Raw genomic sequence first — 25,076 nt, forward strand, 5'->3', positions numbered from 1 at the left:
CTTCTGATAAAGTGCCAGAAGCAGGTCACACAGCAAAAACACATTAATACCCGACACGTCACACACTAAAGACCTGCATTGCATTTGTTTTTATTTAAACCTCAGAAAAAGACAAACAACCAGAGAAAACCTTTTTTTGTACATGTTTATTCACTATCACACTAAGTGCTCTCATTTCAAGATACATCTCATTGCCTTGCTCTGATACTGTAAAGTCTTTTGGAGATAACAAAGTAGAAAGAAGACAATTAATTAATGATCAACAAGGTGTTTGCGCCCCCCCTGCCCAAAAATAATAATATAAATGAACACAACACATGAAAGATAAAGAGAAAAAGAAGAAAACTGATGTCATGTGCAAGAGCCTCAGAGTGCTAGATGAGGTGGCGTAGGGGCGCCTTAAACGACAAGGGTTCCTATTCTGCCGACTCCAGAGGAGAGGCTGTTGACTCAGGTTTAGCCGTGTCTTCAGGTGCTTCTACGGTTTCAAATGTAGGGTCTCGGGTAGAACTATGGGCAGTGATATGGTCAGGGGGAAATGGATTCTCAACACACAAATTGCTATTTTGGGGATTCTTGGCTGAACTTTTATTAAATGAGGTGCATCTTTAAAAAGAACAAAACCGAAACCTGGGACCAGGTCTACAAGACAGGGGTTTGAGGAGGGAAGAGAGCAAGTAGAGTGGAGGGGGGGTGTCAGTGGGCTGGATTAAAAGAGCCATCCTTTAGTGCTGAAGGCTATTAAATAGTGTTTCACAGGGACACTAGCTGGGCTATGGAGTACCAAGAGAACACTAAGGCTTAGAATTAAACTGAGCGGAGAGGTTCTGCTACTGAGAAACATCAAAAAGGTCCAGTATACATGCTCCTTTCCTCCAATGAGACGCCTAATCCTGCAGCCGAGCAACAAGTGGATCCCTAACACACAGACAAGTATCCATAAATCAGCTTACTGGGGTTATGTACACTCAGGCACAGGTTTACACAAACCACAGGCCCAAAAAAACAAACCGATTGATCCAATAGAGGTGACCTGGATCAACCACCCATTCTCCTCACTTAGAACACCCACCCTTTTCTCCCCCCTGCAACAACCACCCTCATGTGGGTGGGTTCAGTGTGGAGCTCAGCGGATGGTGTATCTGACATAGGGCACTTCCACGTCTTCGTCAGTGAGGTCGTTGCAGCACAGCTCAAACACAAGGGCTTTCACGTGCTTGCCCAGCTTCTTTTGGACACCTTGGTGACAATCTCCGTCATCCTAGAGGACACAGAAGAAAACCATTAGGACTACAACACTCACAATGTGAGTTTGTCTTGAGGTGCATCGAGACAGTATACTCACGGCAGGTCCAGTCTCTCTTTGAGTTTGGCAGCAGGCATGAAGAAGGAATACAGCATGGACACTCCTTGAGAAAGCATGGTGATCTCCAACTTGTGCTCAGTCTGACAAGAAGAGAAACAGAGGTTTCATTAAGGGTGCAACAGACACCACGAGGTGGTGAAGTGAAGAGGACTGGATGATGACGTACTTTAAAGTAATCCAGGAACTGTCTGAGTGTCATCTCCTCCCCGTTGGGCGGCAATCCTGTGACCTCGAAGCGATCCCACAACGTCCAATCAATTTCGTAGTACTGTAAGAACACCAAGAGTAATGGGTTAAGGCCAATCATGACACATCACACCACAAACAGCACCCAGTTAGAGGGGTAGAAGACACAATACAAACATCTAATAATTAGGGATGGGAATTTGAAAACAAATAAAACAAAGCGAATATCCGACCCCCAAAAAAACGGTTAACCGAAATGTACATATCCTAGAAAAAAAAAACAAACAAATAAATACATGTTCAAATAAGTACAGAAACCAAGTGGAATTTGTCAAATGTATTGAGCCGGTGATCACAGTTTGAACAGTTGCCAGCGATAGGCCTACAGCTTTCATGCTTAACATAACTTGGTTTTTAAATGAAAGAGGGATCATACACGAACAACATAACGGGTTACGGCCCGTCCACACGGCGGCGTGCGTTGAAGCTTCAAACGCTTCTGCCCATTCACTTTGAATGGGGTGACGTCACTTTTAGCTGAACTGCATTTTGGGAAGCGACGTGGAGCGTTGCTGGCGTTGCTGGCTTCAAAAGTTGAGCAATGTTCAACTTTTGACGACTCGACGGAGGCGTCAGCCAATGAAATCCCTTTATGCAAATCTGCCAGTACAAGCAGTAGCCAATCAAACCTGGGAGAGACTACGCAGGTCATTTCCTCATATTCAAAAAAATGGAGGGAAAATTCATTGTAGCGGTAGTGATCACCCGGTGCTGTATGATCAGTCTCTGTTCATCTACCGGGATACAAACCGGAGGAGCGAGGCATGGAGGGAGGTGGCAGAGACAGTGGGTGAATCTGGTAGGTTTTCGCCTGTTTGGGGATTTTATATCCAGTTTACTTCGTTTTAACATTGCTATTGCTTTGTATGTCGGGGGCGGGAGATTCATGTGATTGGTTGTTGGTCGCAAAAAATCCCCAAGCTTCAGATACGCCCACCTCCAAGCGTCAACGCACGCTGCTGTGTGGACGCTCCGTTAGGGTAACGTAACCCTATTACAGCAGAGAACAACCTATAACAGGGCTATGCACAGAATGCAGCTATTCAATACTCATTCTTGTTTAAGAATATGAGCATGTCTACTCAGGGGAGAGGCGGTGCGGAGGCCATTCACTATCAGGCCAGCTGTAGAGAAGACCCTCAGCTGGAATGTGGCCATAAGATGAGGTTTGAGTCTGCGTGTAGGGAGGGGCAGCAGCCATATCATTAGCTAGAACAAGCTAGATCTGATGGATTTGGACATAAACACGAGTGAAGTCTAACCGGACACCAGAGAGAGAGGGATCAGCACCTGCAGCTCTGCCCGCTGAGAGGGACCGGTGAGCGGAGCAACACACACCTTTAGACCTAACACACTTAGCTATGGCACTGTCGTATACATTGAATTATTCCATTTGATCATATGTAATCAACTTAGGCACCCCTCCAAAAAAATAAATATATATATTCATAACTCGTATTTGAACTCCTGAATAATTTCAAATATTCGATTAATCATTCCCATCCCTACTAATAATCCATATTCTCCTCAGCACACACTGAAACCATCAGCATGAGAAGGCAAGTCGCACTCATCACACCCAGGCAGGTGCATCAGTATTAGCATGGCTAGATCATCATTGGAGTTTAAAACATCTATTTACTGTTTGAATTGGTATATTAGTGGTTAAAAGATGCCACTTTACATATTGAGTACAGAAAGGAAAACAAACGGTGCCTACCTTGTGTGAGGGAGCAGCGATGGGCTCAGAGAAGGCGAAGAAAGGCAGAGCCAAGTTCATGAAGCCATTCTTGAATGATTCCAGCTTCTTGTGTCCTTGGATAATCTTGATGAGCTCTAGGCACACCAGGCCGACCACAGCTGCCGTGGTCGTGGCGATGGCAGGAATGATCTTGCCAGCGATCAGTTTGCTCTGTATTGGAGAAAGAACAAAGTTAAACTACTGTTTCAAGGAGCTACATTTGCAACCTGACAACGAAACTAAAAATGAAACTCAAAGCCATGAAAAGCAGTTCCCCACCTTGTGTCTGTCTGCAGGGGGAATGTCGTAGTTCTCTGCTCTCAGGTTGGATGATGCTACGATGAAGTCCATGTGGAAGTTGGTGTCATCATCCTGTTAACACGGGGCCACGACAGTCAGAAAAATAGAGCTACAATAAGTGCAGGTTATGTTTGCATTGAGGACTCGCAGCATATAAATAATTCCAGTTAAACACAGAGAGGTGAAAAGAACGTCTACCTTCTCAAAGTCAACAGCGCACAGTTTGAACGTGGAAGCCTCGGGGGAAGGCAGCTGGACCTTCAGGTCGTCCAGTCTAGAGTCATCTATGAAAAAAGAGCAGTTGCGAATGTGTCACAATGCATTCAAAATGACCCGACAACACCAGTAATTTGCCTAAACAACTCTTCGGCTGAAGATCTTAAAGTGTAATGCTTTAAATGATTTGTTGGTACATACATGTGTGCATCTTACCAACAGAGGAATTGCTGTTCTGCAGCTCCTGATCAGAGACGTGGATTTTAACCCCTGAACGAGGAGTGAAGGGGATCACTTTGACATCCTGCAAGATCTTGATCACACCTGCACGATCAGCGCTGCCTTTCAAGCCGTATGATTGGGCGAACAGGTTGGCTGCTGCCACTACATAATCCAGGTGCAGCTCCTATTAAACAAAGGTCATCGGTCAGTATCTCGAGAGGAGAGATAAGTTCAGAACATCTCAGAGATTGACATTAGAAAACCATACTTACATTGCTAGTGCTGAAGTCTAGGCCGTGAGGGCACCTCTTGGGGCCGGACCAGAAGGGGGCACCAGAGCTGGTGAGCTGAAGGCCACAAATAACAAATGAATACCACATGATCGCTGAGAAAGCATAACCAAGAAGTCCCATTTATAAATTCTCCTCAGCACACACTGATACCATCAGCGTGAGAAGCAGAGTAGCACTCAGTTACACCCAGGGTGCATCAGTATTAGCATGGCTAGATCATCATCGGAGAACAACAACATCTACTGCATTAGCTATAAACCATCCTCATTGCATCGGCCAATAAAGTGACGTGTGCAGATGGCAGTAGCCAGGGTTCATTGGTTTTGCTAGGCTATGTGACTTAGTAATGTTGCAGAGGTTTTTAATTTGATAAAAACAACAAAACGCCTGTGTTGTTTTTAAGGATTAGAACGATCAACCTTACCTTACTTATCATAACAATTACAGGTTATAGATGATGGTTGGTAAAACACAGTACTTTTTATCAGGTATGAAAAAGGTGACAAGGATCCGAGCCCCCGACCCCACGGAATATCGGCTTTAAAATGAGGAATAACAGGATGTTAGCAGTCAGAACAACTAAAGCAGCAGGTAATAATAACAGAAACGCTAAAGAGTCACATCTAATAGAAATACATTAGTTTATAATGTTGGCAGCACTGTTGAGCATTTTGAAAATGTATTTTCATGCCACTGTGCAAGGCTTAACTAACTAAGTTCATAAACTCAAGTACAATTTTGAGATACCTGTACTTTATTTAAGTATTTCAATGTTTTGCTACGTTCCGGACCGCACAGTTAATATTAACGAACGCACCCGTAGGTAATGTAGCTGCTGAAGCTAGACCATCATGGCGGAGCGGAGCCTCATCATACATCGATGAGCAGAGCCGACAGGCAGGAAGACTCGAGCACACAGCTCGCACCTCATTATAATATATAAAAAAGAACACCATGCGTGTCACGATGGCACACAACAGCTCGCGGTAGCAGATTACTCCGGGTCCCAGACCCCAAAAATATGTTTATTGCAGATCTTCACAAAAACGACCTATTTTGGATCCAAAACGGCGAATTTCGCCGAAAGGTGACAAGTTTGCATCCCTGTTTAATACTGAAAATCGTCTCCTTAAGTTGGTAACTGTATAGCAGACTAAAGAAGCTTTTGCAAGTTAATTTTTAAGAATGTTTGCGTGATGATGGCTTGAAAGGCAGTTTATATATTTTTTTATAATTACAATGTTCTGTTTCTCTAGCCCAAAAAGGGAATACAAAACAAAACCTAAGCAGTAAAACATCTGCTAACTTGTTATTCTAAACACCGGTACTGGCTGAAAAATGCAATCGTGGGTCCCCAGTCGGTACATTAGTGTTTTAAAAACGAAACTCTACACACCAGAGTTGACTTTTCAGGAGACTAAAACAAAGGCAATTTTACAAGCTGATAACATTGAGGAAAAAGCTAATAAATAATTAAGACAATTTAAATAAACACATAAATTACCAGGGCATATAGCTATGTTATGGCGCGTTTCCACTGCAGCGGGTAGCTCGCTTTAAGCGTGCCGAGCCGTGCGGGGCCCGTTTTTGGTTGCGTTTCCACTTGGCCTAGTTTTGGCCCGGGGCTACTTTTTCTCCTTTTTTCTGGCCCGACTAAATCGTGGTTCTAGGGCCAGGAACAACCAGGCTGAGTATGTTAAACTAGAGAGAGAATCGCTGGCAAGGGGGCTACAACTACAACAAGGTGAACATATTTGACCGTGATTTAATTGTAATACACGTTTCAAAATGATGCCGAAGTAACAACATACTGATACCGGTTAGTAAAAAACATGAATTAATGCTTTGACAAGTCTGCAGACAGACGGCAGGCGAAACACCTTTTAAAATGCGTGTTTTCTAAATGGAGCTTGGCTAAGCTAACGTTATATATGCTCCGACCGTCCACACTCACAACAACGGCCTATACAGACATAAATAAACCAGCGACTGTATTCGCCATGACACAGGCAGTCTGTGGTTTGTACTTGTTTAACTTTTGTCTAGTTTCTGAACAGATATGAAGAGCTGTGAGCTCTGAGTGCTAAGAGCTAACGGCTGTGTTGTTTTTCTGGGGCTCTCATTGAAGATGACGTCACGGCTCCGCCTACACTGCGTTACTATAGTAACTGCCCCAGTTCCTAAACTGTAATGGAAGCGCAGCATTAAAGTGAGCCGGGCCTAATAAGGCCTAACCAAACCGAGCGAGGCCTGCAGTGGAAACGCGCCATTAGAGTCCATATGAATGAGGTGAAAAACCCAGGACCAGAACACAAGCATTCCAATTGAACGGTTGTATTCATCGTGCAGAGAGCGGAATATGTACCTGCTCGGGGGGGAAGTTGTGCAGGAGCTGGCGGATGTTGTTGCTGTATTGGCACTGCCAGTGGTTGCGTGCCCAGGCGACGCAGTCGGCCCAGCTGTGGGGGCAGTCTGTGACGAGGCTCTTGTAAACGGCCTCCAGCACCTCCACAGGCTGAGCTCCGGGGAGCTTCAGAGTACGCTCCATGAATTTAGGATCTCTGCAAAAACAAGTCATGAAGAACCCTCATAAGATGGTTACAAACCAGGTAAGAGGCACCTGTTGTTCAATTTATTTTGTCCCATGAACGTATACGAGGTAAAACCCTATGACATTTTGTCAGCGTAACATTCTTTCAACCAGTTTAAAAATAAATGTTAATGTGGGATTTTGTCAAAAAAAATCCAACAACTATGGGGACCGTGCTGAGCTCGTTCACAGGTTGTAGATCAGTCATGAGGCTAGCTTTTCCAAGTACTGAAGAGATCAATAAGAAAAAACAAACACAGCTTAAACTAGTACTGCAAGATACAGTATTAAAAAAAACGTTCTTGATAAAAAAGCAGGTCATATGTATAGGTAACTACAGGGATATCATTGACACGTCGGGGAAGCTAACTCACGAGAGGTACTGTATGGAGTTCTCCGCTGGCTGTTTGAATAGTCCCTCGAACTCATCGCGGGCCCACTGCAGAGAGAGAAAACATTACTCCAACACTCAATTCATTAAATCACATTTACAGTACAAGTGTAAAACAAGAAACTGTTAGGTAGTGTTATCATCTCTGGCATAGCATTTTAATTATTTTTCCATTTAATCATATTGGGACACATTTTTAGAAATATTGCAGTTCTCATGTTTAATCATTAAATAATGATTTACAAAAGCTATGTCGGTAGACTATATTCAATATTTATTTACACATTTCATACGTTGTGCTCTACTGACCTGCAGTGTGTGTTCAATGGCATTAGGGAAGTTCTTGAGGGTGCAGATGGGGATGGACTTCTCAGGTGGGTCTTGGCTGGAGCTGTACGACTCTGTGAGGAAGGGGATCACGACCTGCACATTGCCTTTGGTACCCAAAGTACCGGACTCCAGTAAGGGTTTGCGGTAGTACACACACCTCCGATCCATGTACATACCTACACACCGGGCACAAACACAAGGCAGAAGAAATCGCATAAATAAAGAGGATGATGTTTGGTTTCAAGATCGTACATTTGATTTTATATAAAAGGAAGCAGTTCAAATAGAGTTGTGTTCCTTACGTGCGTCAACATTGTCCAGTGCATTTGTCACGCCATCAAGGCTCTCAAAGAAGTCGTCGTCGTAGACCCTCTCTGTGTCGGGGCCCACTCTGTTCTGGTGGCCTGTGATCCTGATGGAGGGGTTCATCTGCTTCACTGCAGCTGCAGCTGTGTCACTCTTCATTTTCTGTAACCACATACAAACAACATTTATTTATTTTCACTTTCATGAAAAATGACAACTAGCAGGTCCGCCAGTACAGTGATGCCTCTATCATTACTGACTTATGGAACGTACACAAATCTTTACATGGCTACCAGTACTAACGTTCCAACAATAGTTACGGCCTACAGCACTTGTTTTTTAAGGCTCCTCAAACCACAACTTTTTTGGAAACATGACCCGTGGCTAAACTGAGACAAGACTAGTCACTTATCAATAATAGTGTTCTTATACCTATCGGTCACTAAAAAAGGTACCGGCAATTGATTAAAACAATACACCGACAATGATTCATTTAATGTTTCCTCAGGATATTGTCCATCAACAGCATTTAACAGAAGTGCATTCAGGAGCAGCTACAATACACAAGAAATCCATATGCAGCACTGCCTGGAAATCTAAATCGATTTCCATATCTATCAACAGACCGGTTGATCAATATGGCGTAGATGGTACTGACCGTAACGTCGGAGGGTCTGAAGAGGAACTGTCTGTTGAGGTTGGACTTCTCGATGGTGTCCATGTCCGTCACAATGACCTCGCCCTTCCCGCACGCCAGTCCAATCATGGCAAAGTTTTTCAACAGCTCACAGCCAATGGCACCGGCTCCAACCTGAAATGATTAAAACCACATCCCCTCTGATTTATCCTTTCTTTCACAGTAGGAACATTTAATAATAAATGAATACCACATGATCGCTGAGAAAGCATAACCAAGAAGTCCCATTTATAAATTCTCCTCAGCACACACTGATACCATCAGCGTGAGAAGCAGAGTAGCACTCAGTTACACCCAGGGTGCATCAGTATTAGCATGGCTAGATCATCATCGGAGAACAAGAACATCTACTGCATTAGCTATAAACCATCCTTATTGCATCGGCCAATAAAGTGACGTGTGCAGATGGCAGTAGCCAAGGTTCATCGGTTTTGCTAGGCTATGTGACTTAGTAATGTTGCAGAGGTTTTTAAAATTTGATACAAAAAGAACAACCTGGAATGCTTAAAACCTCAGTGAGAAAAGCTACCTAGGTGTACTGTACTTTGGAATGAAAGGCTGAATACATTTCTTTTTGGGCTATAGAGATAATACTGGTTAGCAGATTTGATCAATTTTGGCTTTATAATGGGATTCTGACACAAAATAGAAATGATCCCCTGACTCTCTTAGCAACAAGATGTAAGAAGAGGTCCTGCAAAGTGTTTTTATTTGGCAGACTCACCAGGAAGTAGCGCTGTTTGCCAAGCATCTCCTGCAGCTTGGTGCCGAACACTGCAATCTGCCCGTCATATCGGCAGTTCCTCTGGGAAACAAGATAGAGCTCGTTAACACCACTATTTATTGCCACCATCATGAGCATCCTTCCTCAGTATAAGTGTGGGAAGCTGAACACTTACAGGGGCACACTCTTCCTCTGTGAGCTCGGCTCCTCCTTCCTGTTCAGCCAGGCACTCCAGGGCATCAAAGTACAGCCACTGCATAAGAGGCATAAACTTTCCTGTGCACGCCTGAAGGAACAACAAGCATTTAAGGGCACAGTTAAAGAATGCATTTGTATAACAAATAATTCAACTGGTTAGTTAGTGCATGTTCAGAAGGGTTTGAATGACTGATAATGCATTTCAATAACATACACCGCAGCATACCAAGAGACTGAAAACGTGATTTAAACAAAATAAAAGCGGCTACTTCAGGACCGAATCTACCTCAATTTAAACCCAGTGTGCAACTGACCTTCATCACTTCCTGTGCAGCCAGACCTCCGATGAAGGCATTGAGAGGGGCCAGGTCACCAGCAGCGACAAACGACAGCTTTTTGATAAGAGTTTCGTCCAGCTGCTCCACTTTAGCAGACCCCGTCTGGGCAGCGTTGACCTCCTTGGCCAATGTCAAGAACTCCTCACCATCAGCCTAGAGTAAACACACGTCTGCATGTTACAAAAGGCTTAAGACAACTCACCGACTGACATTACATTTTGAAATGTGCTGCAAATAAACTTTGCGTTATCTTAGTTATGAAGTTATTTAATTATTTCTCACAACAACTTTCACAATAAAAACAAGGTTAGAATGCAATAATAGTTATCGAAAGCTTTAAACATGGTTAACATAGTTGAGATTTCTACTGAGTAAGTGAACCAAATCCAAGATTCTTCAAGCCGCTGTGGTATTTATAAAAAGACACGAGTAGGATTTACCTTGTTCCAGGGTGCAGGAAGGTGGTTGTGTTTCTTCTGGAAGGCGTGGATAGCCTGGAAGCCCACATGCAGCTGTCCTGGGCGATCAAACTTGGCAAAGTCTGTCAGCACAAACTCAGGCTCAGCCATGGAAGAAGAGATGGATTTCTGCACGGGAAAGACAAACGAGATGAGTACGGTTAGACTGGTTAAAATGTTCCACTAGCAAATTATGAGGGCTTTTATGTGGCAATTAGAAACCCCTTTGCTGATCAGGAGCACAACATGTAAGAAAATATTTTCAATTGCACGCAAGAGTGCAACTCCAAAAGTTCTATGATTGAAAAACAATCGCCATGTCACGAAAACATAATTAGGTGTGGAGATTGGAAGCCACTTACAAAAGCAATCTTCTTGGGCATCTTGACCTGGGAGACGATTCCTCCTCTTATGTAATCCATGAAGCCAGTTGTGTCACAGATGCTGAAGGTATAGGGTCCTGCACAGGGAAGAAGTCACGTCAATGTAAGTTGGTTATAACCAGACTAACCAAAACATGTTGTTTTCTCACATAGAAACAGGACTTACCCAGAACTTTAATTTCCACTGGCGAGCAGCCATTGAGCTCCGTCATACCCTGAACCTCTGTGAAGGTGACGTAGTCTCCGCTCTCAAAGCCATGGCGAGTCTCATCCAGACATGTCACAACCGCTTGATTGTCCTGGAGAAACCAAGAATGAACAACATTGTCCAAATAATGTTAAACGTAAAGCTTTTTCTGATTGTCAAGCACAGCAAGTAGCCGGAAAAATTATTTAGGCCAGATGTAAAGACTAACCTTGGTGATCATAGAAATCATGGAACTAAGTGGCTGTTCTCCATTGGTGTCTAACACTAACATCTCGTCACCAAAGTCGCAGAAAAGTTGGCTGTAAAACACAACATTACACAGCATTAGACAGTGACACGTGCATTAGGAAAGAATATGAAGTAGAAAAGTCAGAATCTTACCCAAACAGGCCACGTGTGTCTGCGATGACCAGCTTGATCCCCTTGGTGTGGCAGAACTCTCCCAGTTGCTGCTGCTCTTCTATATTTGAGTTAGTCAGCACTACGACCTGGGACACAAAAAAGAAAAATACCCGTGAACATCCATTTTTCTTTCCTTTCTGGCTGTGAGAATCAGTTAGGCACTAGGTTCTAGCCAAGTCATACCTGGAAATCGGTCATGAAGTCTTCAGTGAGTGTTTCGGTGAAGGCAGTCACAGGAACGTAGTTGTTGAGCTCAGCCAAACGCAGCCGACTCACCTCTGCCCTGTTCTTCCCAAGGTCTGCCTCCCGCAGGTAAAACTGGCAACAATGATATACAAAATGTCAGGGAAATACTGACACCAAGTTAAATATTCAATAAGCCAAATATGATTACTTGCATACAAGATTTTTGGAAAGGTTCGTCACCCAATTCAAACAGAAGAACACTTCAAAATCTTTCCTATCACTCCCTCTTTCATTTTGCTGTCAAATGAGGGCTCAAAATACAGCCTATTAAGTGGTCTGCCTACAAACAATGTGAGCCACTCAGCTGGTATCCTCAATGGCAGAGAAAAGAAAGTGGGGAAAGGCAGCCTTCTGAGCCAGCATTTTTGACAAGTAGCTGGTTGCATTAAAGGTTGATTTAACCACAGTTTATGAGCGTTGGAAAAGTGGAAAGACTTGACCGACAGCTTTACTTTATTTCGGTTTCACTGTGTAATAAGGAGAAATGGTATAAGAATATTTCCTCTCCTGACATTTATTTGAACTCTATTTATAACGATAAAGAAGCTTACAGCTTATGCAATGTAGCTGAATTGCTTTTATTTTGATTCAGGCATGGTTTACATTTACTGTAATTAAAAAGGATTTTTCGGGACTGCTCCAGAATAAAGTGAGTCTGGACCCTGCCTCAGTCAGACACACCTGGCTGATATTTTCTACACAGAGTTCCATTTTTTAGTTGCCTAATAAATGAGGGGATGTGTTTCTTTTTGTTCAAGTGTAGCAAGTGTGGACGTGGCCAGAGATTAAGTGGTTGATTAAATAGATGACAGAAATATGCTATGCAATTCAGCCAGAATGAAAAAGAACCTGGGGCAAATAGCACAGGCGGAAATAGAAATGTTTGAGAGCACAAGAGTTAACTCGGGTATTACAAACATATGCAACCATAATCTTCTGCCAGACAATTCACAATGACCTGTATGGCCTTTGGATAAATACATCAAAACTCAGAGCAGAATAACAAACAATCTCTTCACTCTAGCTGACCATGGGAGAGGCCACCCACTGATCAATCTGGGTCAGCCTATGGTTAGCAAGGGTGGGGGTGGCTGCAGTACTCTTTTTGGATGGCAACAATACTACAAACCAAGTGACTCATAACAGATAGAACCAAACTGTACTTTGGATTCAGGCTCAAAGACTAAGGCACAGAATGCAGAATCTGCAATAAAGTATAATGGCTGAGTGAACCAATGACTGCCTGAAAACCATAAATGGGAAACATTTCTCAAAAGAAACGTCCATGTATTTTTGCAACATAATATCAGTGCACGCTTCTACATACCTGAGAGGCGAGGTCTCTCCATTCTGCGACTCCTTGGTCATGCACAGTGACACTCCTCACTCCTGCAAGGATTACGTTCTTGGCAATCTCTACTCCAAGACCTCTCATACCAGAGATAAGGACATTGGAGTTCTGCATGCGCTTCATCGCAGCATGGCCCAACACGTAACTACGGAAGGAGATAAGGCACCATTAGAACAACCGTTTAGTTTAACAACCATTCCAGTTTGTCAGCTTCAGTTTGCAGTTGACTTACAGCTGTCTGGAGTACAGGCCTTCATCGATCTCAGCATCATTGCCATTCTTAGCCATGCCCTGAAAAAACAGATGGATTGCCATCAGTTTGTGTAACAAGTTTTACCAACAGTATAATAGTGTATGTGTTTGTACTCACGTTGGCAGGTGTATGGGACAGATCAGTTCTGACAGAGTTGGATGAGGAGCAATGGGATCCCGTCTTCGTCTCTGTTCCTGACAAGCGACGCTTCTTGGACAGCGGCGAGCTGGACATCTGCGCATCAAAACAAACACAAACCGTTAAAGCCTGTTGTGAAGCATGATAAGATAAATCAAATGTTGCCATTTAAAATTTCCAATGAACATGATTTTATTAATTAATTTACAATTGTTATGTATCGAATCAGTCAACAGTTTCAACAATTAAGTAAATCAAACAGAGTGAAGAAACTCAGTGTCAGCATGTTTGTATTTCATGGAGGTTTTCAAATAAGTTCAAAAATATTTATCTAAATGCTACTGCTCTATATCAGCAGTATCCAAGCCGAACGCTGCCCAATCCCCTTCATGTTCAAGAGGATTTCTCGTCTAGGGAGCAGCTGGACTGGCTGCTGGCCAAACACAAATCTGCTAGAAAGCGAACTGAGCCTGGGATGAGACATGAATAGCAGCATTATCAGTTATGTTCATGCTCGGAGACAGGGCTGGCCTGTTTCTGTACTTCTATTGTCCATTATACCGGTATTTAAGGACCGCCAACATCGTTTCAACAAAAAGAGCTGAATCATTAAAACTTCACTGCGGTAAAGTGAGCAACACCTCACGGCGGCCTGCAGGTGTGGACACAAGGTCCATACAATGCCGTTTGAACGATCCTCAGTGTGGCTATATCAAAAGGGCGTCAACAAAAAAAAAGTCTATCTTTAAAAACCATCCAAGTACATTGTGATAAACGGAACAATCGAGACAAACCCAGCCGCTGTAGGAAGTGAAACAGGCCGCGATCTCTCGAACATATCCTCACTGCACGGCATTCATGATTGGACACAATTTCCGCATCCAATGCAGCTAAACTTAACGTTACAGGCGTCGAGAAAGTCAGACGTAACCGTTTATTTACGTCCCTACAGATAAGCACAATGAAGGGAGTTGACCAAAGTTGTTAAATAAATAACGATATAACCAATCAAAACCCAACGTTGTATTTTACTGAACCGTCAGTGTTCGTCAAAAACAAAAATGAAGGCAAACAATGATACAGCAAATCAAATGAGCAATACAATATGTTAACTGACGAAATCAAGCCTTTAACGTTGAAGAACACGGTACATAAATGTCCCTACACACAAACAAGAGGAAACCGATTAAGTTCGTTGCTTGCCACTAATCAGTTAAGTGATTTGGCGAAGTGAACACAGTCGGAACATAAATAACTTAGAGGCAAGAAAACACCAGCCAGCCTATCCATTAGCAGCTCGGCCTAGGCCTGCATTTCCCCCAGTGCGGAACACAACTTTACCAGCTAGCAGCTGTAGCTATATGCAACCTGCTCGCAAAATACAGCAACGGTTTCATTTTGTCAGCGAGCCAACATAGCTCCTTTATTAATATCGATCGTGATTCCAACACTCAACAAAAACCAGCATTCAAATTAATCGCCCAATGTAAGATTATTTTGCGAATGTAAGACTAGCCTTTTCACTCGTGCTCCATTGATTTCTATTTTCTTACCAATAATCCTTCTCGGTCCCTTCCCAATGCGAACCCGCTCCTCTCCCGCAGTATCTAGATGTCAGTAAAATCGATGGTTGTAATTTGGACGATTCGAACAAAGAAAAGAAACGCGGTGTAGGATTAGGAGGGTCTGCGGTATACTGTCGAGTCACTATGTCGTTGTGCTGAGAGTCTCGTCTATGTAATTGCGTTGCTGGCTTTGCGACTGCAGACGGGAACAAAACCAAAATGGCAGATGGGAGAAAGGGGCGGAGGAGCTGTGACGCATGGGCTGAAATATTCAACAGGAAAGGGAGGCTGTGAGCACGCTGCTCGGACAGGAGCTCCGCTCATTGGCTGCGTAACATAAGCCAACGTGCATCCATCCCGCCCCTTTAACCAGAAGATGCATGCCATGTATGTTACTGTACAATGAACTGCAGGACCACCAGCTATATCTGTAAGGAAAATCTTGCAATTCTTACAGAAATAACGAGCAGAGCATGTCTGACGTAAATTAAAGAAAGCAAAGGTCCTAAACGGACTATACTTTAGCATTTTGAAACAGTGTTGACCAGTCTATCCCAGATTAATGAAATCCAACAACAATAACAGCATCTTTGTGACTGTGGCTTTGTGTTGAAAAGTCGCCTCGTTGTGGAACTACACTACATATACACAACTTACAAAAGACAAAATGCACCATGAAACACAATAGAATCTGAATGCTATACCAAATTGGAGACTCATTGCACGACAATTGAGGTATTGTAGTTTCGAGATGTGGTTCTTTATCAGAGTTCAGCAAAACACATCTCAAGTCAAGTCTGATGTTGCTCCAATGGTAACTGAGCCAGGTACTACATCAGGTAGGATACTTGCTAGCCCTAGTGATGCTGAGCGTCTGGGCCCTCTGTCACATTGAGGTTAGGGGGTGAGCATTCCTTGCAGAGGAGGAGAATTGGGGGAGGGGGTGCCTGGCAAATGACAAAGGCCCAGGAAAAGAGTGGGCCGCATATTCTCGGGTACACATGTCGAGGGGATCCCCATTCGCACATCAATGCTGCGAAATGATAAACACAATATTTTCCACCATTCCAACAGAGTTCAAAACAAAGAACATAATAAATGTCATGTTAACAGACATCCCAACTTGGCAAGCTAAAAGGAGACCTCGCCAATAATGAGTTGCTGTGGTAGCATCAATTATCGTCCTATCGTAACGTTATCAAAAATACATATATAGAAGGTGAATTGTTGCCAGTGTGGTCTAACAAACACTGCGTGGTGCAAGTTAGCTTGTCTCTGCTTCTGAACACTGCGAGCATCTGGTGTTTGTAGCCAACTAGCTTTCAAGCTACTGTTAACGGTATTCATCACAGGACGTTAGTTGAAACAGCAGTCTCGTGCACATAAAAGTGCGAATTCCAATCTGTAGTTAACGGTTACGTGCCAGTGGTTTCTATGCTATGGTAAGCAGAGGAGCAACGCTGAAATTGTCCAGAAAGCCGACAACAACTAACGTAAACGATAACCAGTAACGCAGATCAAACGACTGCGTAGTTGTTAGCTTATGTGCAGCTAGCTTTAAAGCTATCTAGCCACCCAACGACTTTTTCCTACTTCCAGCCGCTATGTTAGCTTAACTAGCTAACGTTAGCAAACTAGCTGGGGCTAACACTACCAAGAGCTTTCACAAGTGTGCAGAACTTACCACATCCGATAATACTCGGCCTGATCTGCAGTATTAAAATCGGTTTGTATTTAAGCAAAAAAAAAACTAACAAAGAATGGGACAACTTAACAGTACCGCGGATTGCAAAGTGAAAAGTGTGGCTCTGTGTGAGTTTTTCCGCTGGACGGCTGCCTGACCGGCTGTTCCAGAACCGTTTCCCCTCACTCAGTTGAAAGCAAAGCAAAGCAGCAACATGTGCACGTTACAGGCACAACCATCATTCCCTTCAAGAGGGTTCATCCATAACTGATTTAAATACATGTATCACAAGTACATTGTATTATTATTCTTTAATGTTGTTCCACACTACTTAGAGAATCAAGTATATTGAATGTTACACTAGTTCATTGTTTGATCGCATGTTAACTTTTAACAATTATTTTCTTCACCCCCATGCTTCCACAAGTAGACTAATCCAAAAATCCCGTAGGGCATGATGGGACTTGTAGGCATGGCGTTTATCATGCCTCTGTGAAATCATTGGATAACGGTTCTTTCAGCTTTAGCAATAAAAAGCGTTTACGTGATTCCATTTATATAATGCTGCTATTCATATTAAAAACAGCTATTAGAGTTGAATCAACTCCTGTCAAATAACTTTGAATCAATGAAAAAACGAACGATATAAAGCATATTTTTTTTATTTTTCTAATTGAAAGACTTGCAAACAGTGCACAGTTTACACAGACATGATAGTGGATTTAAAGACTTGTTCAGGAGAAAAGCACAGAACCTGGTATTACATAGATCCAAAAGCAGAATGAACTTCCATAAATACTTTTTTACATGATAAAAAAGGAGCAAATATAGACAGTACTATCAAATTAACAGTAACAATTGAATGCATGACAAAACTGGAGAAAAACCAAAACAAACTCCATGGACAAAACTGTGGAGAATTATGAAGTGTGTGTGTGTGTGTGTGCATGCATGCGTGTGTGTGTGTTTGTTATTGCAAAGCCTTTGAAAACTAGCATCTCAATTTTGATCAAGCTCTCAAACAGGTGTGGAGCAACTCACAACACTTCGAGTGACAATTGAAGTTTAAATACACTAGGCTATATAATAAAAACTCATCTCAATCTGCAGCAGCTAATGAAATGGCGAACATCTGTACAACTCTTTGACTGCAAGTTTATGATTTTGCAGCCTCACTAGTTGAATTAATAGCTACATAAATAAAAAGGAATGGAAAATAATGACATAGGATGTGCTGCTTAAAAAAGAAGTAAATGTCAGTTTAGTTACGAGGAAGTTTACAACATAGGATGAAAGCAGGAATCAGGAACCAAGTTCTTTGTATTTATATACACTTTGTAAGGAATAATGGAAATATTACTATACATAACACTCCCCCTCCCCAATAACTCGCACTATAAGCTGATTATTGTACCACAATATCTTACTTGTGTACATTTAGGATTTGCAAACTGCGCTGAATGCTTAGATTTGAGTATAACAAGGTTGTGTTGCAAGCATTTTGATGTGCACAATCTGGATTTGCTTTTATGATCTTTCTTTTTGCAGCTCTATACAGAGAGATGTACTACTCCTCCTACACTCAAGTCATGAGTGTATTTAAATGCCATAGTTAATTTTCTCTCAGACCAGTATTCTCAAAAGGAACATACAGCCGTACCAAACATCATCAACATGGTTACTTTTCCTTTTTGCGTTAGTGGATGATACTTGGGTGTGAGACAGTGTCTCTAAACCCCTTGAAATTTGAACCATAAATCCAATGTTCCATCTGTTGTGAATTGCATCATGGACAACTGTTTTATAGCCCTCTGTCCATCCCAGCTCCGGTGGACTGGTTGGTAGAAGCAGCATCCCTCTGTCTCTCCCGGTCTTCTTGCTCTCCTGCAGCCTGGGGTGAGGATTGTGTGGGTGGGGAGGGTGGGGGATAGGAGGGAGGAGGGATAGTAAGGTGAGGGAGAGATGGCAGCGCAGGCCTGGGAGAGGTTGGAAGAGGCGGTGGAGTTGCAGAGTTTGCAGTCGTGGTATGTTGTGAGGAGCGAGCGCGGGAGGTGGCAGGAGAGGCGTGTGTGCTCCTGGCTCGTAGCGGCTCTGCAGGGCAGTCACTGATTTGCTCCAGCAGCGAGGGCATGTCTCCCTCAATCTTCTCAAGCACGGCAGCCATTTGCTTTTCGATCTGCTCAATCACACTGTCCATTTGCCAGTCGCTTGTAGTGCTGCTCCCGCCTGCTCCATGTGGTAGCCCAGTCCCATACATCCCTATTCCTCTTCCAGTCATATATAGGGAACTGTATGGAGTCCCATAGCTCCCTGCCATCCCCATTCCTACAGTCCCAACTTCTGGGTTGTATGGAGTGGCGTGACGGCCCAAACTAGCAGAGCTGCCTGTGTAACAACCCTGTCCTGTTGCAGGACCTGGCCTTGCCATGCTGAGCTCAGCACTGTATCTGTCTGTTGCCCTAGTATCCCTATCCCTTCTCATCATGGGGCTATCCTCACCCCTTAATCTAACTCCTCGTCCTGCATCAGCCCCAGTTTCAGGTGCCACTGTTTGAGCGACTGCCACTGACCTCTCTGCCACTGCCTCAGGTAATTCTGTCTGACACCAGCTTCCATCAGTCTCATCCCTCTGGTCCTTCTGCATTGCTGGCCTCTTGTCTGGTGAGGCTGTCCCAGCAGCAGAGGCTTTGGGTGTGGGGCCATGGAGCGTTGCAGCCATCTTACGTTTACTGTTAGGATCAGGGGAGGCGGATGTGTGTTTTTTGTTCAGGTTAGTCCCTGAAGACCCGTCTGACAGCTTGGAGGGGTCAGACGACGTCATGGGAGTTGGTTTGGATTCTGGAACAACTTTACCTTGACCCAAGTTGGCAGCCATCTTCCTGGTTCCATCACCTGCTGCTTTCTTTGCACCAACCTTGTCAAACTCCTCCTGTGCGAGTTTGAGGGCTGCATTTGATTGGCTTTTCTGACAGAGAGGCTCCTGAACATCTGAGGGGGAAGTTCCTACTGATGGGCCTATACTTTTCTTTGCCTCATCCTGATTTTCTGCGACCGTACTCCTCCCCTCATCCTTTCCTATACCCAGCGGTGTATTTTCAACCGTAACTTCTAAAGACACACTGCTTGATGTCACTCCTTCATCACTTGTTCCTTTGTCTCCCTCATCACTTGTCCCATGGGACAACACTCTCTCACTATCTCCTGCCTCCTCTGTGCTCTGAGCCTCGGCTGAACTGTCATTCAGGGCCTCTGAATTCTTCAATCGTTGCATGAAGGTGGTGACACGGATCGCTTTCTGCAACACAGACAGATGAAAAAAAAGAGGAGAGGAAGATATAGGTGTTAAAGGCATTAGAGTTACAGTATGTTGTTTTTTTTCATTAACACCCATATTGGTTAAATAAAAGAAAAGCGTTGATCCTATATTTGGTTATGGCAATGCAAATAACATAAGATTGGAAAACAAGTATTTGACAATAAGCCTGTCACGGAACCATGATTTATCAGTATCATAATAAGCGTGAGATGTGACAGTAAGATTGGTGCCATCTGTTTACTTCCAGGAGGCTATGATACATTTGTACCCTGGTTTAAATCAATCTCAAGACTCACTCACTCCAAGCCACTCCTTGACTGCTTGTTGTCTGGAAAAGGTAAGTGAACAGATGGGTGTAAATCTCAGTCACTGTTACACCCATCTGACTCATTATGATTTACAAACACTTAAGGAGTTAAAGAAAATGTGTAGGCTTAGAAGTTGTGTTTAAACCAGGGAATCTATTCTCTGGAAGTGAAAAGCCATTTGGACAGACATATCACTGAATACAATATGGTTTGACTGAGAAGCTTTTGTACAGCTTCAAGTATGACTTGAATGTAACACTGAGGTACAGTATGGGTCAATGAACCAGGATTCACATAAGAGGAATGACAGAGGGCCTTAGAGATCAAAACACTGCGGTTCAACAGTCCACAGTGGCCTACATCCCTTATATCCTTTCTATTTCTCCCTCTCCTTATCTACACAAAAAATAATACAGACAATGAGCAAACCCCTTTCCCTATTGTGGAACATGAACTTGTTTTTACCAATATGGTTTCATATACTAGTGCAGATGAGGAGTAAGAAAGGAGTAGAGCGAGCCACTTTGAACATCTTGGTCTAAATCCAATGAAGAAAAGTGGGACAGAGTGGATGGATCTCTTCTGGGACAGGACATGAGTGACAGTGGGCAGGAACAGAGCATCTGAGAAGACTTTCACCAGCCAAACATGTTCAATACATCTTGAGGCTGACTGAGGATTGACTGGAGATGTTTCCTGATTTGATTATTATAACTAACTGTGAAAACCTCTTTATTAACAAAGGGGATGTTCAGTCATCATAAAGATGTTTTGTTATTGAATCATGCCAGATTGAAGGTGAGTTTCTGCCCATGCTCTGTCCTTCCATTCTCCCTCATAATGAACAACAATACCTTCAAATCCTGGGAACCACATGGGGAAAGAGAGAAGAGGGTTATAACTGTTACTTATGCTGTTAGGTCAGCGCTGCCATCTTGACTTCCTTCTTCTTGGTCCTCAGCATTTACTACCCCCATGTCCTCTTATGACCACCGCCATATCATTTGCAAATGTAAGACAGACCTCTGCAGAGTTGAATGCAGAGCTAAAAGTACCTCATGTACAATCAACATAAAAAATAGATAAATTATAATCATAATCATTGATGCTTCACGCTAGTCATCTTTATTTGTTTGCCCTAGCCTTAATCTTGTTCCCCCCCCTTTTCCTCTGCTGCTTACTAGGCTATTTTATCACAACATTTATTTACTACTATAGAAAGAGAGTAAGAGTGAATACATACCCGCCATTTGGCCTTTGCAAAGTTCTTCTCAAACTGGGCACACACGCCATCCTTTAGATTCTTCTCAGATGCACCATTCCCTGCAATCCTGTCATAGGTGACAAAAAACATCTTACAAGTGAGAACTAACCCAGTAGACATGTGCCAAAAAACGTGTGCTCTGTGATTATGCAAACAATTACCATTCATGCCAAAGTGCATCCTGCGCTGTGATTCTAAGCATCTGGTCAACCTCCATGAGTCGACAGACGAGCTCCTTAGCTGAGAGAGAAACAATACAAAAAGTCAATTTAAAGGTTTCAACTAACAAGTTAGGAAATAATCAAAAAGTAGTAATTTGGACAATTAGATCTTTGATTAAGAGGCATACAATAAAAATTGCAACTAAAAGCTCCATTTAAATTTAGACTGCGGTAGAATAGTCAATTATTTACTGACTACTAACACATCCAATGCCTTTAAAAATTCAACTGGTTGTTATTGCCATCGTGTGGTGGAGCTATGTACCTGCAGGCGAAATGTCATCCCAGTACGGAGAATCAAACTCAAATTCACCAGCAACGATGCGACAGAAGATGATGCGATTATGTAGATCTGTGTTCTCCTCCTCTGTCTCATCATAAAAAGGTGGGTTACCTGATAAGCTACAAAAAGGAGAACATACATAAAGAGACAGAGAAAGGGAAGTTATTTTAAAACCGTGCAGATAACTCCTGGAAATGTGAATTACAAACAACAAAGCCATTTTTTTTTTAATTAAATGTATTTGCAGCTAAGTGTTAATCAGGCTTGTTGTTCACTCACAGTATGAACATAATGACACCCACAGCCCAGCAGTCCACAGGACGACCATAACGGTGACGAGCCACCACTTCAGGAGCTGAGAGACAGCAAAGAGAAAAGCAGACATAGAGAGAGAGAGAGTGAAGAGAGATTAATATGGCTGGATTTTCATTTATGAACCTTCAGACGGCATTCATAACTCTACACCACCCGGGCCTCTGTTCCATTTTCTTTCTTTATTTGTCTAATTAAGCTCAGCATTATGAATAACTATCCTGAACTTTCACTGGAAAGAACAAGGCCAAAGCATAGTTGTGTAATGCCCTCACATAAACTTGAGAGAGAGTTAGGTACTTTAACTGGAACTCATGACTGTTTTTCAAAAATATGTCAAGACATGAAAATGGTAAAGTGTGTTAGCAAGGAAGTATGTATAGATGAGAGTCAGAGAAACATAAAAAAGTAAAGTTATATATTAAAAAAAACCTCCATGAGTGACAGTGGGCAGGAACAGAGCATCTGAAAAGACTTTCACCAGCCAAACATGTTCAACACATCTTGAGGCTGACTGAGGATTGACTGGAGATGTTTCCTGATTTGATTATTATAACTAACTGTGAAAACCTCTTTATTAATAAAGGGGATGTTCAGTCATCATAAAGATGTTTTGTTATTGAATCATGCCAGACTGAAGGTGAGTTTCTGCCCATGCTCTGTCCTTCCATTCTCCCTCACACACACAACAATACTTTCAAATCCTGGGAACCACATGGGCAAAAAAAACCTCCACAAAAGCTGGTGAGTCTCTTACCCAGATATTCTGGTGTCCCACAAGGCTCTGTGATCGGTCCATTCTCAAACTTGGACAAGTAGAAATCCCGCAGAACTACTTTGTTGTGGTTGTTTTCTGTGTAATACATCAGGTTTTCCAGCTAAACAAATGAGGAACATAATTAGGTATTTTCCCACAAATACACGCAGCCCTACACACTATAAAATATGTTCAATCCTTATAGCAACTGTTAATCAGCAGACATTCAAAAATAATACTTTTGCCATCTGTAAAGAAACTCAGCAATGATTGTTCAACCTCATGAGGCCCTTATCTTTCCTCTTATTACTTGGCAATCTCTTGACAGGTAACAGAACAAACAAACAGAACAAATGTTGGCATAACATTATTAAATTTGCGGCATGAGTCAACTCGTTATTAGTCTTACATATTGGTGGATGGAGATTGGGAGAGATAATGATTTCTGAATGTGCACCAGGTTTTATATTGTGCAATTACTGATATACAGTATATTGTTTTATAATAGCTTGTGTAGGATATTTTAGCATATGATTAATATTTGTAACTGTATGTTTTATGTATTTGATCATCTTTTATGTTCAAATCTATGCTTGTTCTATAATAATAATAATAATAATAGCTTGGATTTATATAGCGCCTTTCAAGGGACCCAAGGTCGCTTTACAAGGAATAGGGCAAAAACAAACATAACAAAACAAAAGTCAGACAGACAAAACAACAGATCGATTTAGGGGCCGAAAGCCTTGGCAAACAGATGGGACTTGAGGGCCCTTTTGAAGGCGTCAAGTGTGGGGATGTTGCGAATCTCCGCAGGGAGAGCGTTCCAGAGGGTGGGGGCTGCCACACTGAAGGCTCTGTCCCCGAAGGTTCGCAGTTTGGTGCGGGGGGTGGTAAGCAGGCCAGAGTCTGAGGACCGCAGGTTCCGGGGTGGAGCATGTGGGTGAAGGATGTCCGATAGGTACTGGGGGGCAAGGGCATGGAGGGATTTGTAGGTAAGGAGGAGGACTTTGTAGGATATGCGGGACTTGACCGGCAACCAGTGTAGGTGGATGAGGGTGGGAGTGATGTGCTGCCACGGCTTTGTGTTCTGTGTTTAGGTTGCTGAAAAAGAAATGTTCCTATGGGATTTATTATGTTAAAGTTGAAGTCTTGGTTTTACATGCCTAGCATGTTCAAATCAAGATGAGAAAAGTATATGATGTACCAGCGAGAAGTAATGGATCATCATCGTTGGTGATCCCGTAATGTGTCTTAAAAAAATACCATATGTAATTTCTTGCACTAATCTGAAAAAGTCATTTTTATAAAATGTAATGGGTTCTGAAGATAAATGAGTGCAGACTGTGTGATGTATATACAATATAAACCTGAACAAAATTCCAGCTTCTGCCAGTGGGGGGAGTCTGAAGGCCGAGACATGATGTAATTCCATCCTAATGGGTTGATAATGGTGGCTAAAGACATTAGTCTGTCTCGATGTATGTATCACTAGAGATTGCATTAAGCCATAAAGATAGTGTTTACTCCCTTGCTAAAAGGTTTCAAATGTTGAGTCATTAACTGAGATGGCATAGCAATGCTCTCATGTGTCTCCAAAGAGATACACTATAAAATGCCTTGAGTGGCGAATAGGTGCCTTGCACTCAAACAAGGCTTTTGTTAAAGAAAGTACCTTCAGGTTCCTGTGCACTATGTTGAGAGAGTGTAAGTACGCCACAGCCTCAAGGACCTGTCTGATGACATTGGATGCGTCTCTCTCTGTGTAATTCCCTTGGTCCAGAATCCAGTCAAATACATCTCCCCCTGTGGCACTGTGTGGAGTCAAAAACACATGCCCACATCAGAACACATATCGACCAAAAAACAAATAAAAATGAATGCAAGTTGGTGTGACTGTTTACCACATGTTGCAACAAAATAATTCACTTTAAGCGTTCAGTAACACAGTTATCAAAAGCCCTGAGCT

General features: G+C 42.7%; 2 protein-coding genes and 3 non-coding genes across 9 annotated transcripts in view; all 5 read right to left on the reverse strand.

Annotated features, from left to right (window-relative positions):
* Nucleotides 1-127: 127 nt before the first annotated feature.
* uba1 (ubiquitin-like modifier activating enzyme 1) lies at nucleotides 128-16,874 on the reverse strand. 4 transcript variants are annotated; one of them, XM_034216037.1, is made up of 26 exons: nucleotides 16,743-16,874; nucleotides 13,377-13,493; nucleotides 13,239-13,297; nucleotides 12,983-13,151; nucleotides 11,593-11,727; nucleotides 11,389-11,495; nucleotides 11,216-11,306; nucleotides 10,966-11,098; nucleotides 10,779-10,876; nucleotides 10,399-10,545; nucleotides 9,935-10,111; nucleotides 9,598-9,708; nucleotides 9,423-9,503; nucleotides 8,660-8,812; nucleotides 7,998-8,163; nucleotides 7,675-7,871; nucleotides 7,349-7,413; nucleotides 6,750-6,945; nucleotides 4,364-4,438; nucleotides 4,071-4,275; nucleotides 3,852-3,937; nucleotides 3,633-3,725; nucleotides 3,333-3,524; nucleotides 1,533-1,634; nucleotides 1,346-1,446; nucleotides 128-1,261 (listed from the first exon to the last, which is right to left on the reverse strand). In XM_034216037.1, the coding sequence occupies exons 2-26, from the start codon at nucleotides 13,491-13,493 to the stop codon at nucleotides 1,210-1,212; spliced, it is 3,108 nt and encodes a 1,035-aa protein (XP_034071928.1). In that variant the 5' UTR covers nucleotides 16,743-16,874; the 3' UTR covers nucleotides 128-1,209. The 4 variants fall into 4 exon arrangements, with proteins under 4 accessions (XP_034071928.1, XP_034071927.1, XP_034071929.1 ...); XM_034216036.1 differs by having other exon boundaries at nucleotides 16,647-16,836; XM_034216038.1 differs by lacking the exon at nucleotides 16,743-16,874 and adding an exon at nucleotides 14,951-15,221 and having other exon boundaries at nucleotides 4,086-4,275.
* LOC117545992 lies at nucleotides 3,135-3,236 on the reverse strand. The gene has a single exon (XR_004568918.1). It is a non-coding gene; the product is annotated as a small nucleolar RNA U6-53/MBII-28 (small nucleolar RNA).
* Nucleotides 4,513-4,612, reverse strand: LOC117545989. The gene has a single exon (XR_004568916.1). It is a non-coding gene; the product is annotated as a small nucleolar RNA U6-53/MBII-28 (small nucleolar RNA).
* LOC117545991 lies at nucleotides 8,935-9,034 on the reverse strand. The gene has a single exon (XR_004568917.1). It is a non-coding gene; the product is annotated as a small nucleolar RNA U6-53/MBII-28 (small nucleolar RNA).
* Nucleotides 16,875-17,292: 418 nt separating the features above from the next.
* Nucleotides 17,293-25,076, reverse strand: part of camkvl (CaM kinase-like vesicle-associated, like) — a 31,835-nt gene continuing 24,051 nt past the window's right edge. For both annotated transcript variants that reach the window (XM_034216045.1, XM_034216046.1), the window contains 7 exons: nucleotides 24,783-24,921; nucleotides 23,108-23,228; nucleotides 22,318-22,393; nucleotides 22,021-22,157; nucleotides 21,696-21,774; nucleotides 21,514-21,601; nucleotides 17,293-19,941 (listed from right to left, as the gene is read on the reverse strand). In XM_034216045.1, coding sequence (XP_034071936.1) covers nucleotides 18,448-19,941; nucleotides 21,514-21,601; nucleotides 21,696-21,774; nucleotides 22,021-22,157; nucleotides 22,318-22,393; nucleotides 23,108-23,228; nucleotides 24,783-24,921 — 2,134 coding nt within the window. In that variant the 3' untranslated portion in view covers nucleotides 17,293-18,447. The remainder of the gene's footprint in view (nucleotides 19,942-21,513; nucleotides 21,602-21,695; nucleotides 21,775-22,020; nucleotides 22,158-22,317; nucleotides 22,394-23,107; nucleotides 23,229-24,782; nucleotides 24,922-25,076) is intronic.

The sequence above is a fragment of the Gymnodraco acuticeps genome, unplaced genomic scaffold (genome assembly GCF_902827175.1).
Source record: "Gymnodraco acuticeps unplaced genomic scaffold, fGymAcu1.1, whole genome shotgun sequence".
Classification (NCBI taxonomy): Eukaryota; Metazoa; Chordata; class Actinopteri; order Perciformes; family Bathydraconidae; genus Gymnodraco; species Gymnodraco acuticeps.

Bases quoted from the DNA above. Each gene is read 5' to 3' on its own strand.
- uba1 (XM_034216037.1), bottom strand. From the start codon at position 13,493: ATGTCCAGCTCGCCGCTGTCCAAGAAGCGTCGCTTGTCAGGAACAGAG. The intron at 10,877-10,965 runs GTAAGTCCTGTT...TTCCCTGTGCAG, and splicing joins AGTGGAAATTAAAGTTCTGG to GACCCTATACCTTCAGCATC. The intron at 9,709-9,934 runs GTCAGTTGCACA...TTGTTCCTTCAG, and splicing joins CTGCACAGGAAGTGATGAAG to GCGTGCACAGGAAAGTTTAT.